General features: G+C 34.2%; 1 protein-coding gene across 1 annotated transcript in view; it reads right to left on the bottom strand.

Annotated features, from left to right (window-relative positions):
* Positions 1 to 15,702, bottom strand: part of LOC119603554 (protein MLP1 homolog) — a 51,360-nt gene that overhangs the window by 25,475 nt on the left and 10,183 nt on the right. Inside the window, 1 exon segment of the mRNA XM_037955599.1 lies at positions 13,233 to 13,459. Coding sequence (XP_037811527.1) covers positions 13,233 to 13,459 — 227 coding nt within the window.

Here is a 15,702-nt window from a genome sequence, read left to right as displayed (position 1 = left end):
AACTGAACTAGAACTGAACTAGAACTGAACTAGAACTGAACTAGAACTGAACTAGAACTGAACTAGAACTGAACTAGAACTGAACTAGAACTGAACTAGAACTGAACTAGAACTGAACTAGAACTGAACTAGAACTGAACTAGAACTGAACTAGAACTGAACTAGAACTGAACTAGAACTGAACTAGAACTGAACTAGAACTGAACTAGAACTGAACTAGAACTGAACTAGAACTGAACTAGAACTGAACTAGAACTGAACTAGAACTGAACTAGAACTGAACTAGAACTGAACTAGAACTGAATTAGAACTGAACTAGAACTGAACTAGAACTGAACTAGAACTGAACTAGAACTGAACTAGAACTAGAACTGAACTAGAACTGAACTAGAACTGAACTAGAACTGAACTAGAACTGAAATAGAACTGAACTAGAACTGATCTAGAACTGAACTAGAACTGAACTAGAACTGAACTAGAACTGAACTAGAACTGAACTAGAACTGAACTAGAACTGAACTAGAACTGAACTAGAACTGAACTAGAACTGAACTAGAACTGAATTAGAACTGAACTAGAACTGAACTGGAACTGAACTAGAACTGAACTAGAACTGAATAATGGCGGATAACTGAACTGAAACTATTCTCTGAAGTTATTGATCTCTATATAACATGTCGATTAAGAATGAAAACGTTTTATTGCTGGTGTTCACGGGGACGACAAGATTCAAAAATTCGTTCATATAAAGTATGAAAATTTTTGTCAATGAAGTTTACTTCGGGGCTTAAAAAGTTATCACAAAGGAACTGTGATAAAGGACCGAATCGAATTGTTAGAAACTAATTTTTTTTAATTTCATTTTTACCTCTAACGACGATACTTTTCACTTTAATTTAATTTAAAATTATACCAAATAAATATAAATACATACAATATTTATTTGCAACATTTTCGAAAATAATTTTCATTTAAAGAAACAGAAGCAGAACGAAAACACGAAAGTAAATTGAAATGAAAAGAAAAAAACTTAAATAAATTAAAAACGAAAACATTTCCTCTTGAAAACATTTTTTTCAAGTAAAATTGAAAAACAACATCTTACCGCCGCCGTCGTCGTTTCGCAAAATTAATAATGACAGGCAGACTGAAAATTGCAGACCGACAGACGAAACATCACCACCACAAGAATAATAAACAAACGAAAAAAAACTGAAAAATAAGTCTGAACTATAAAAGAAACATCATTATGCTTTAAAATCATGTGTTAAAGATTAAACGAAAAAAGGGCCAATCCAACAATTCCGTATGCCAAGATTCACTCACTCACTATTTTTGAGTATAGATTTTTTTTTACTATATTTAAACAACGATTTTCAGTTGCGTATTCCTTTGATAGTTTTTGTTTTTCCATCTCCTGAAATTTTTCATACGACACATGAATATTTCAACACAGGAGGAAAACCGTAAGGTGTTCGATAGTGATTACACTCTATACCATCTACTTTTACAGAATTTGTTAGAGAGATCTAGGTTTTGAGAATAATTGTAGTTTTTATACAATTATTTTAATTATTATAAAACTAACGTTTGCAAACATTGGAAATACCGACAATTTTGACTTTCAATACTGAAAAAATATACTAGACGTCATTTTAGGGCGTTACAAACGTTAGAAGAGACCCATAATACCTTCCTCATTAATGCTGATATTGTATGTGTAAAAACAAAAATTGAAATTTAGATATTTTTCATCACTTCTTTGTGGAAAATAAGTACATTCATGTTTCAGAACGTTAAAGAAAGGATTCATTTAAACAATGACCCACAAAACGATGAGATGGACCGTGAATTATAACTGAACTGGAACTGATCTAGAACTGAACTAAAGCTGAACTAGAACTAAATTAGAACTGAACTAGAACTGAATTTGAACTCAACTAGAACTGAACTAGAACTGAACAAGAAATGAACTAGAACTGAACTAGAACTGAACTAGAACTGAACTAAACTAAAACTGAACTAGAACTGAACTAGTACTGAACTAGAACTGAAGTAGAACTGAAGTAGAACTGAACTAGAACTGAACTAGAACTGAACTAGAACTAAACTAGAACTGTACTAGAACTGAACTAGAACTGAACTAGAACTGAACTAGAACTGAACTAGAACTGAACTAGAACTGAACTAGAACTGAACTAGAACTGAACTAGAACTGAACTAGAACTGAACTAGAACTGAACTAGAACTGAACTAGAACTAGAACTGAACTAGAACTGAACTAGAACTGAACTGAACTAGAACTGAACTAGAACTGAACTAGAACTGAACTAGAACTGAACTACAACTGAACTAGAACTGAACTAGAACTGAACTAGAACTGAACTAGAACTGAACTAGAACTGAAATAGAACTGAACTAGAACTGAACTAGAACTGAACTAGAACTGAACTAGAACTGAACTAGAACTGAACTAGAACTGAACTAGAACTGAACTAGGACTGAACTAGAACTGAACTAGATCTGAACTAGAACTGAACTGAAGTAGGACTGAACTAGAACTAAACTAGAACTGAACTAGAACTGAACAAGAACTGAACTAGAACTGAACTTCGGAACGACATCTATAGAGTTTCCGAATAAGGACAATTCCCTTGGATCCTATCAAGTGTTGTAGGGATGGGTATTTAATATGGACAGTGGCTCAGTACAGTTGTTTAAAATGCTGACAGAGATATAAGGAGTCCTTTAGACACCCAAACAAATGAAGTGTCTTCCAAGCAGAACTTGTGGGGAATATCAGATCATATATAAAACCGAATTTCCGAAAAGGGATGACTAGCTTGTTTTCGATCAAATGTTCGCAAAGTGTGTAATATTAACTGACGAATTCAAGATAGATACTGGCACTGATGTTGTTGATGTGCCGTCCAAGCGGATCTCCTAGCAATCTGAAACGCGACGGAACTAATACTGGATCACTTTGATGTGGGGTTTGCTGTGACAACTTTTGTCGATATTAAGGTTATACATAAGGTTCTAATGCTGGTGTTTGTATTAAAGGCAGAGATATATACGAATTCTTGAGACTCCAAATTATATTGTCTTCAAAGTATGTAGACGGTTGGAAAGCGAACGAACTAAAACTGGATCACATCGTTGTGGAGAATATCAGATCATTACAACACCAGACTTAGCGGCAACACCAATAGTTTCCCAAAAGTGACACTGCGATGTATAGAAATATGAGGTAGCAGACGAACAAGCAAGACCCCGTCTTGCTTGTTCGTCTGCAAATGTAGATCTAAATAGAAAAGATATGAGGGTAAACCACCCCTATATATCATTATTATAGGATGATCTCTAACACAATCCGAGACACTGTCAACGATTCCTTGAATAGAAAAGTCTAAACATTGTGACTTGATGTAAGAGTATAAGAAATACTAAATGGATTCAAGTAGTAAAAAAAGCTGATAGGGGTTTTAACAGGTCATTGGACCGGACTTTTACAGGATGTTGAAGAAACGATTGAGAAAGTAACTTGCCATTATCCTAGAGAATACACAGTCTCTGGCAAAACTGGCTAGGATCAGCTTGATTTTAATAGCGTCGGCTTTTTGATTGGTAGACCTAAGAATCTCCTAACTTATAATGAGAAAGGATTTTAAAAAGGATTTTAGGTTATCTTCCCCTCACAGTGAATTTAAAAACTACTCGTTCTATTTCCATAGGTTGAGGTTTAAATTAAATAAATTATTTTATATTTCTGAAACTTTAGGTATTTGAATATATAGTTTGGAATATATACCCTGAAGTTCTAGCACCAAATAGTGAACTAGATGATCAGTCAAAATAAGTGATTTCTAATTAGATTAATAATGATATAATTAATAACCTCATACATGACGAGCAGCTGGCAATTGCTTACCACTACTAAGTACTACAGAGGCAGCAAACTGCCAACTGACTCCATAATAGTTTGACAATAAAAGCTGTCAAGAAATTAAGTACACTGCCACTCCAAGAACTAGCTGGTATAGTATATATCCAGAGATTTAGCCATCATTTATCCATAATGAATACTGAATACGCAAGTTCGAGTAGCAGATACAACAAACAAACACAGGCTATTAAGAAAATGAGGAAAATGTTTTGCAAGTCAAAAAAACAACATTGAACAATAAATTAAAATGAAGTAAAAGTAAATAAAAAAAAACTACTACAAAACAACAACAAAGAAATTATAAACTAAGAAGAAAAAATAGCAAAAAAAAAAAAAAGTAAAAATTTCAAACAACAACATCGGCCGCAGCATCATGATGATCAACAACAATAATTCGTACAACATATTCCATTCAATGTTATTATGTTGAATTGTACGTACGTAGTACATACATGAGCATTAGAGTGGTGCGTCTTTTTGTGGCATGTGTGTGTGTGCGTGTGTATTTGTGTTTACTGTGTGTACAATAAATTTTATTTAGTTTTGGGTTAATTTACTTGTGATCGGCGTACGTATGGATTAGTACGACTGCATAACCCTGAACACACAATGAAAGCTCTTCAAAGACTGAAATTGAAATGAAGCATTACATAAGAATTTTTATGTTGTTGTTGTTTTGCTTCTCTGAATATTTGATTATTGATTATGCATGTAATAAGAAAATATTCTTTCGATTTTCTTTTTCAATTAGTAGTGACTGTCAAGCATCTCTAAGGGCTAGCAATGGTGACTACACAACATCAAACTTGGTCCGTGAATGTCGGACATCTGTTAAGGAGATGGCGAAACATTCCACACTAGGACTGTACTGGATTTCTGGTCATAAGTCGATATCTTATCTTATCTTATCTTATCACTAGCAAGAGCAATAGCTCGATTCGAAACAGAATAGATTTGATTCTAGGACGAGATGTCGGAACATTTCCTAATACATATAGCTGTATTGGGTGCCGTTTCATTAGTAGATAACTGGTACTGCTATTGTGAACTCTCTTGCAAAAATAGGTACATCACTAGCTAAGGGCTATCAATGGAATGTCAGACATCTCTTAGAGTGATAGGGAAATATTCCATTATAGGACTGAACTGGATTCTGGTTCGTCAGCATTTGCCATTGCAGACTCTCTGCAAAAAGTTGTACACTACTATTAGGGAAAAAAATCAAAACTTTTGTTGATATTCTGCTCTCCATACACAAAAACTCTATTCGGAACAGTCTCTACGGTTAGGCTGACTACACAACATCAAAGCTATTCCGTGTTAGGTTCATCAGCAGATACCTGGTAACACTACTGCGGAATAAATTTGCACCAGTTACTGGCTAGCTTTGGGCTTCATGGTAGGAGATTGCATCTCCCTAGAAACGACTTCTTCGGAAGAAGAGGATTACATCCAATTTTCTTTCGCTATAACTGAATATATGTTGAGCTAGCAGTGATGTAAACACAATCTGCTCACCTAAACTATAAGTATCTAAGAGTATTTTCTTCGAAAAAAAAGGATTTAAAAACTGGGGAATCAGCAGAATCCGAAGGTACCAGACGTATGTTGGGAATGGTACTGAATAAAAAGGTGAGCAATTGGTGAATTGATTTTGAGAGTTATTTCCGACCACTTTTGATAACGATAGCGCTAGAACACGTTGATGTTGTTGTAACAGTTTCGCCGTTGTTGAATGTTATTCCCTGGCGAACAAATTTCCGGTTGATATATCTGTTGCTAAGTTGACAATCATTGGTCGATTGGGAACGGAGATACAATTGTCATGGGTATGGGAAAATTCTTTGTCCTTAAGTTCTCTTCCGTTTAGCAAAAATATAGTAAAACGATTTCTAATGGTTATCAGCAATGTCGATATCATCGGGTCTTTTGAGAGATTTCTGAATTAGGAGTGACGGACACGAAGACCGACAGAATGATGAAATAAGTTGAGAAACAATGGAAATTTGTGAGATTAGGAGTGACGGACACGAAGACCGACAGAATGATGAAATATGTTGAGAAACAATGGAAATTTGTGAGATTCGGTTTAGGATGCTCGGCACTTAACCTTCAAAAGACGTAAGGGAGTAGAGGTTATGAATGGCGAGTATACCCTTTGTTTATGAAGGATTTTAAGTTCATTATCTCACTAGATCACCGTGCATCTTCAGAGTTTATTCGCAAGGCAAACCCCACAGCCAAGAGGTCTTGTTACGGAGCTGATTTTTATTTCAAATGGAAGAAAAATTGATGTCATTATTTATGGAAAACGACAATGTCAAAATGTCACCGCGAAAGCGATGGAACAAGTGCATTTTTTATGGTTCGAGCATGCAAATCGGACGAAATATTACGAACTTTTCATTTAAAATATGTAAGTCTTCAGCTTTTCGAACATTGTTGGCTAAGTAATCTCCAAAGAAGAAAGACTAAAGAGCACGTTCGACCGTCTAGATAGATGCGTAAACACACGCAAAGGAGTAGCGATAGAACGTGAATTTTGATAAAAAAATTGAATTATTTTGCAAACGTTTATATCTACATGTTCAAATAGCATAGACCAACGTCAGGTATGTCTATTGCCGAGGCGCTGGCATGAGTAAATACGGTGGACAAAATTTTCCATGATTCAAGCTACAAATCGTTCAAAATATCAGAAATTCATGTTCAATGTTGGCATAGACCAACGACGTAATGTAACTTTATCAAGTTCATCAGTCAAAATGATAGAGGAGGCACAAAGCACTACGACCTATGTTAAGATAAGTCACAATAGAACCGAACTTTGATAAATAAAATCGAATATTAAGTAAACGTTCTTGATTAAATAGTACAAATGGATGTTTCAAACTGTGAATACAAAGCTAAGTTCTTTCTAGTCGAGAAATGTCAAAAACACCCTTTTGGAAATTTTCAAAGAGAATAACCACGAGAATAAATATTTAAGAAAACTTTTAAAAAAGTCATTGTTGTTTGGCATAGACCAACAGTCGACCGAAAATCAAACATTAAAATCCGTATTTATCCTATTCAGGGGAAATACAAAATTTTACTTCATTACCAAGTAAACCTTTGAGTACCCTAATACCCTATTACATATGTACATATATTGGTATTTTTCCAAAAATGTCACGAACACAATTCGAACTCACTACTACCTCGATCTAAACGTGTCATTTTAAAACATTTCGAATATCGTAGGTGGTCGAGGCGTCATAAATTTGTATATATTTTTCGAAAAATCTATAAAACAATAATAAATATTATTCACAAATATTAATAAAACATTATAATTATCAGAAAAAAAAATTGTTTTTCGGCAAATATTAATATCATCATTAAAACAAAACGCACATTATAAAATTAAACAGTGAATGTGTGTTTTTTTTTTTTGCTATATGGATTAAATTTTCAGTTGTATTTTATTTTTACTATACATACATTTGTTTTTATTTATTTTTTATTTATGATGTTGGATCCAGTGCCAATTAGAGAAAAAAACATTTGTTCATACATATAGACAGACGAGTGTTCGTACATACATCAAATTATACTAACGAAATGAAAATTAAAAAAATTATATACATACATATATTAGATGGCGCCCACAAAATATAAAAAAAAACAAACCCCCCTAAAAAAAAAGAAAAGATTTGAAAATCTCTACAATTCTCTACTTGTATTTAGATTATTTGCGGTTGTCATATAAAAAAAAAACACACAGAAATAAAGGTGGTGGCATTATAATTATAATATGACTAAATTTTCATCTATAGTACATAAATATATCTATGTAAATATCATTACAGTAGTGGTTATTCAAATAGTAGTGAAGATTATAGCAGGAATTTTCAAAAATCAGAAATACATAAAACTCACGAATGTTTCTGGAACCGATTTAGCTCATTCAGGTTTAAGTATTGAACCTAAAATCTAGTATACATTTCGGTATCGAGAAACATGTGTAGTGAAAATTGGGTTTCTGTATTCGTCACTTAGTTGTAATGAATTATAAAATCCTGCAAAATTAACGATAGATGTCTTCTAACTAAAGATGTATCTTCGTTTCGCAGAGACTCGATACATATTCGCTTAAAGAATATTAACTTAGCGACCGCTGTATCAATCGAAGTTCTGGACTCAAGTCGAAAATTGTATCGCTTTGGACTTGGCTAAAGCTAATCAAATCAGCAATTCTAACTGTCGCAACAGAGATCCTTTCAATCGACAAAGATCTTTTTCAATTAAGACTTAAAATGACAGAACAATCGATAAAATTACTTATGAAATATGACATAATTCAAATGTACGCTGCAGAAACGCTGGATTGAGGAAATACGTTAAACCCAAGGGAAACGTACCGGCTGGTTCTACCAAGGACTCAGGAATAACAAAGCCGCAAATTTAAGAATAATAAGTTTAAGGGTATAGTAATAGTCTTCTCGCGAAATCTATATTGGTCAGATAATGTAAGAATATACACAATTGAACACCTGCCTTGACGGCTTTATTTCACGTTGGTCTTTTTCATCCACTTAATGGACTTACAACGCCACTATCGCCTGAGTGCCTTCAATAAAGAACCTTCGTACATGGTTTTGCCGGACCACCTCGAGCTATCTAATCTCTTGTCATAGCAGTACCGTTACGGAATGACAGCCAACATTAGATCAATCGCAATGAATTCCCCGACAAGGAAAAAGCTATCACTGATCTAAAGTCAATAGATAGGGGCGACCCCAGCATCAGGTGAAATCAATTTTCTGGTTTCTCACGCCAAAAGCTGACTACCCATTTGATGCCATGAAAGATTGCATTATTCCAATCCCCATCATCTAATGACCCATTCCAATGCTTTCATAAACCTCTTAAAACCCGCGCAACCAAACTACTGAGATGGTTCTATTGAGTCAGCAACAGCATCTAGTGGTCAATTGTCATACCGAATCACGGACTCCATAATAATTTGACAAGACTAATTTCAGTGGCCATTATCTCCAATATTACACCATCTTCTTCACCCCACCATTCATAGCATCTCTTTAACCTTCTCACTCCATCCATCTTCTCCAACACTTCCATCTCTTCCAACAGTTATGCCTCTCCGACTCGTCAATGTACTCCAACACTTTCAAATCTTCCATCAGACACATCATCTCTGTATTATCAGCTCATTCCCAACATTTTATACCACAACACTGTGGTTTGTACCGCTCCTAGGAACGATATCGGAAGCTTATCCTGAAAATCCGACCAACTTTCCCTTCCCGCGAATTTTGGTATAAACTACAGCCACTACGTGGATCCCAAAGGAACCTCAACCAACTGACAAAGTTCAGCGGGTAATTGGCCACCCGTAGTTACAGATTATCTGGCGATTTGGTTCCATGTCAAATTATTCCAAGGAAAGGCCGATGATACATTTGATCATCAACAGTTTATAGTCCGGGCAGACTAGAGTTATTGGTAGCACCTCTTTAGAGGATTTTACCAAGGTAACATGACCCCAGGGGTAGGTCTTGGGTAACTATGCACAGAGACAGCTATAACAATGAGCAGTCATGTGAATTAGCCAGAACGGAATCTACTTTAAATTAAATCCTGTGCTTCTTCAGTTGTAATTCCGTTGGGTTCTATGAACAGTAGTATCTTCAGATTCTTTCTTTTAAAGCCTGAAAATATATGGAATAACCTAGATATATCCTGAGTGGTCACGTTAATGTGACACTCTTTCGATATCGAAGATGCTCGAAGTAATAAATATATATTGCTTACAAGCAAGTCGTCTTGATCTCTCCTTTAATGAATACAGGTACTGGATTTATTCGATTGCTAGTTTGTTTTAGGCGACAATTTAATGAGAGCAACAAGGTTCGACCCATGCTCTACAAATCATATACATATGTATAACAATTTGATGTTTGGCTTCGGTTTCGGAATGTTACTACATACTTATTTATCAATATTTTAACCTACATTCGATTCCTCCGATTTTTAGTTTATAGTAAATCCGTGAAATCTGAAGTATTTTCGCTTTGAGTAGGTCCGCGTTTATTAATCGATTGTTTAAAAGACATGAAATGTTTTTAATTTAGTTTTTGCCAAAATCACTGCTATTTTTATGACCACAACTTTAGGTGTGTGTGTGTGTATGTATGTATGTAGCGGTGAGTTAGATAAAGTGTCCAACAATTTAGTAGATATATTGCTATACAGTAAATCGTGTCGTGTACTTGATGGCAGATGATCATGACGATGATGATCTCGATATATAAATCTACATAGATGTATGTTTACAACTCATTATGAAAACACACACACACACAGGCACACATACATAGCTAACTATATATACATGAATGTATAAGAAAGTTTATTAGGGTGATGCCAATTTATAGAAATCTAGTTGAAAAAATTTCATTAATTAAAAATTTTGCAAGAGTAAACCAGTTACAATCTTGTCGTGATGCGAGGACATACTGTGATCTTGGATTTATGATTCATTTAAGTCCCGGACTTGCAGTTGACCATTGCCTTTAAAGATAGTAAAGAGCTTAGAAGCAAGAGAAACGAAAAGAACGGACGGACAAAAACAACGAATGAGTAGTAAAGGTGGATGTTACTGCGAGGGTTCTAAGAGTGGTGACACTGACATTGTAAAGGAGGGGGAGGGGGGTGTGTATGAGTTTCTGACAAAACGTGTGCCGCTCAGAAGTTTGAGAAGCTGGCATTGTCCTTTGATGGAGAACATGACATCACTGCAATATCAACTTAGAGTTCAAAAGCTTAGACATCGCAGTAATATCATGCTCCCAGTCACAAGACGAAGTCATTTCCAAAAATTCTGAGTGACACAAGTTTCACCAAAGGAATCCTTACGACAATCCTATGGGACTTAAAGCAGGCATTCGAAAGAAGGCCATCCATATGACGTAAAGAACGCCAATCTTGTTTGACAAGTCTCCGTGGAGGAGAGAAACTTCTGTTGGCCGAAAAAGGAGGTGAACGACACCACTGGGTATTGTAGCATCGTTCTGTCATCAATTGCCAAGACACTTGAGGCACTACTCCTCCCGGAACTGCAACAACACCTACATCTAGCAGATCATCAACATGGATTCCGCCTAAAGCACAGTACAACAACAGCTTTAACCGCCATCACCACACAAGTTTGCCACGGCCTTAATCAGGCCCGACCATGTCAACGAACGGTCCTCGTGGCACTCGACCTATCAAAGGCGTTTGATACGGTCAATCACGCCATTCTCTTCAGAGACATTTTCACATCTGATCTCTCCGACAACATCAAGAGATGGCTTGTGAATTACATGTGTGGACGACAGTCATTTGTGGAGTTTAAGAACAAGAGATCTAAATCTCGTAGAATTAAACAGGGAGTACCCCAAGGTGGAGTCATTTCGCCGATACTGGAGCGCCAGCTCTAAAGCTGTCAAAACGCAGCCCTGAGAACGGTAACAGGCTGCATTCAAATGACGTCTGTAGAACACCTGCATGACGAAACGAAGATGCTTTCAGTCATGGAACACAACATCATGCTGTCAAAACAATTCCTACTGGGATGTCATCGGAACCACCATCTAACGGAGTTGGTGTCGCTGCTACAACAACAACAGCATCGTTCTCTACAAAGGTGAAGTATCTCTCAAGATTCTCCGACAAGACGCTTTATTCGAAAGTATCCTGTGTCATCCTTCTTTTGGATATTATCTGTGAGGGTGAAGGATGGGTAATATCGGTCACTTTCCGTTCAGATATGAATAAACAGGACGGCATAAAAAGATACCAGTGGTTACTCCAGCTGTTTTCCTTGAGGACTCCCAGTCGGGAGTTATTAAGTGGAATGATCTTGAAAAAAGTCAATATAGGTGAGGACAGTAGATACAATTCCGGCTTGCGCTTCAAATGTTTCTCGAAAGTGTATTATCAGCCGACCTCATCAACAAAGTGCTTGAATGGACATCTTCAAGATTGATCCGAAGTTGAAGATCTGTGGCAGCTGGTGGAGGGTTGGCTTTTAAACGATTGATTGATGACAATACAGGATTTCTTAATTAGGAAAAAATTTACCAAATCATACTTTTATACTCCGTTTTCATTTTTTACATTCTGTTATAAATTACTTAATATTTTTTGCCGCCACCCTAATGAGAAAATCTTTAAAATATACAACCAAAACTTGACTGTATATGCAAATGAAAATTTGCGTCAAATTGGCGCCATAATTATTATACTCAATTGTGTTCTAAGGAAAATTAAGAAAAACATTAGGAAACAAAAAAAAAAGTCGACAAGTCGGGACAGGATCATCTCTAACATAAAACAATTTTCCAATCATAATGACACATAGTCAGACAATATGGACAAACAGCAATCATAAAGTTTAGGTTGTAAAGCACAAAAAAAAGAAAACAATTGAAAATAAACATTATTGCGTTAATGTTGACAAATTTTTGTTTTTATATTTCACTTCATGATTTGTAAATATGATGATGATGATGATGTGTTACTGATGATTAGTTGTTCATATATGTAAAATCACATCACATTTTTTTCTACTTTTGCCAAAAAAAAATTAAAATGTTTAAATAATGTGTATACTTTTTCGTCTAAATCGACGACAACAAAGTATAGAAATAGACTAGAGGAAAACCAACACAATACAAATTATGGGATTTGTAAAACAAGCTAATTTCAATAAATCTTATTATGAAGTACTTTTTATCAGACCTGTCACCAAACTATATTGTCAAAAAAATCTTTTCACAAAAAAAAAAAAAAAAATTAGTCACTTTTTCTTATAAAAATATAAACACAACCAAAAATGATCATGAAGAAAAACGATGACACCCAAGAAAATCCCTTCTTTAAAAACACTTTGTACAACATGAAATCTATTTATCACAAAATGTATTTAATTTTAAGAAAGAAATGTTTTACGAAACAAATTTTTGTGTGTTTTGTTATCATTGAATTAAGAAATACACCATTTGTGAGTGGATTTCAGAAAATTTGTTAAAGGGGAAACTTTTTTCTATTTAAAAACTTCTCCACAAAATGATAAAGATTTCGATTATTACACTCGATATCTTTAGAACTCTTACTAGTAACTAGAACTAGCCAGTAACTCTGATAAACTGTTTGAAGATTGTTATAATATCGTAAAACATCGAAGATCATTTCCTAGTAATTTTCTTAAAAATTTAATATTAAAACTTCGACTTACCTTTTAATCTCTTCTCTTTCCTTTTCCATTTTCAAAAGTATACCACGTTGTTTCTTCTTAATAGCTGCTATATGATTTACTAAACCTTTGGCTTTGTAGCGTGCCTTCTGCACTTCTAGCCAAGCAATTTGACCTTTAGTACGATCCAATAAAGCTTTCTCGCGCATTTTTAAAAGTGCTGTCAAATGTTGTGATTTATTGGTTTCGTTCTGTATTAATTTGTCGTACTGAAAAGTAGAAAAGAAAAGTTGTATTAGAAAGAAAATAAGGGCTTTATTTTAAAAAGCGATTTTTTATATATTTTTTATATAGATTTATAAGTTTTTTTAACTATTTTTATATTTTAAAGCTTCTAAAACAATTTACAGATCATAAGGTTTCTTAAAAGTTTTCAAAATTTTGAACTTATGGCCGAAAAAATGAGTATAATCGAATAAATGCGTTCCGAGTATGACTCCAGAGAAGCTTTAATGTTTCTTGCTCTTTAATGGAAAGAAAAATCGAAATATGTAGTAAAATTATGGTTCAATGTGTGCTTCCGGAGGGTTAGTAGTTAGTCAGACCGAAAGTCGTGGATTCGATTCCCATCAGATACACAGATAAACTAGCTATAAGATGTATACTATATCCAATCGTAAGAAATTAACATAGGCCTTCATCGGGCATATTGTTCGCTACTTTATCAATGTATCTAGCCTCTACCGGTCTTGGTGTGGGCTCCTTTTCATGGAAAATATTTGATGGTAAAACAATCTGGACGTAATTCTTAAGAATATTCCAATCAGTTTTAGGAAGGGATGTTAAATCCGAAATAGTTTCACTCCCAAGATTTTTGGATCTAATTTGGACGAAAGCTTAATAATGACAAAGAAAACTCCAGTGTTGCACTGTCCTCTCCACTCAACATTCACCTGAATCTAACTAACTAGTGGCCATAAACACTGATAAACTAGCGCCCAATAGGCCCGATGGAGATTAAAGTAAATTTGGTTTCGGAATTGATATTGATAGGAAGGTGTGTACTACTCAAAATCCTAAGAAATTTACCTAGGCCTTCATGGGGCCTATTGTGCGCTAGTTTATCAGTTTATCTAGCCGCTGTTGGGCCTGTTGTGGGCTCCTTTTAATGGAAAATATTTGATGGTAAATAAAACTCAGAATCCTGGATGTAATTCTTAAGAACTTTCCAATGAGGAATTTTAAATTAAATCCGAAATAATATCATTCCAAAGATATTGGATCTAATTTCGACAAAGTCTTGATAATGACAAAGAAAGCTCCAATGCTTTACTCTCCTCTCCACTCAACATTCGTGTGAATCTGACTAACTAACTAACTACTAACTAACGAACTAACTAACTAACTAACAACTAACAACTAACTAACTAACTAACTAACTAACTAACAACTAACTAACTAACTAACTAACTAACTAACTAACTAACTAACTAACGAACTAACTAACTAAACTAACTTAACTAACTAACTAACTAACTAACTACTAACTAACGACTATAACTAACTAACTAACTAACTAACTATTAACTAACTAACTAACTAACTAACTAACTAACTAACTAACTAACTAACTAACTAACTAACTACTAACTAACTAACTAACTAACTAACTAACTAACTAACTAACTAACTAACTAACTAACTAACTAACTAACTAACTAACTAACTAACTAATAACTAACTAACTAACTAACACTAACTAACTAACTAACTAACTAACTAACTAACTAACTAACTAACTAACTAACTAACTAACTAACTAACTAACTAACTAACTAACTAACTACTAACTAACTAACTAACTAACTAACTAACTAACTAACTAACTAACTACTAACTAACTAACTAACTACTAACTAACTAACTAACTACTAACTAACTAACTAACTAACTAACTAACTAACTAACTAACTAACTAACTAACTACTACTAACTAACTAACTAACTAACTAACTAACTAACTAACTAACTAACTAACTAACTAACTAACTAACTAACTACTAACTAACTAACTAACTAACTAACTAACTAACTACTACTAACTAACTAACTAACTAACTAACTAACTAACTACTAACTAACTACTAACTAACTACTAACTAACTAACTAACTAACTACTAACTAACTAACTAACTAACTAACTAACTAACTAAACTAACTAACTAACTAACTACTAACTACTAACTACTACTAACTAACTAACTAACTAACTAACTAACTAACTAACTAACTAACTAACTAACTAACTAACTAACTAACTAACTAACTAACTAACTAACTACTAACTAACTAACTAACTAACTAACTAACTAACTAACTAACTAACTAACTAACTAACTAACTAACTAACTAACTAACTAACTAACTAACTAACTAACTAACTAACTAACTAACTAACTAACTAACTAACTAACTAACTAACTAACTAACTAACTAACTAACTAACTAACT

Source organism: Lucilia sericata, unplaced genomic scaffold (assembly GCF_015586225.1).
Source record: "Lucilia sericata isolate MDLA Ls3-8-SP2 unplaced genomic scaffold, ASM1558622v1 Contig000311F_arrow, whole genome shotgun sequence".
NCBI classification, from domain to species: Eukaryota; Metazoa; Arthropoda; class Insecta; order Diptera; family Calliphoridae; genus Lucilia; species Lucilia sericata.
This window is presented reverse-complemented; position numbering and strand designations above follow the sequence as displayed.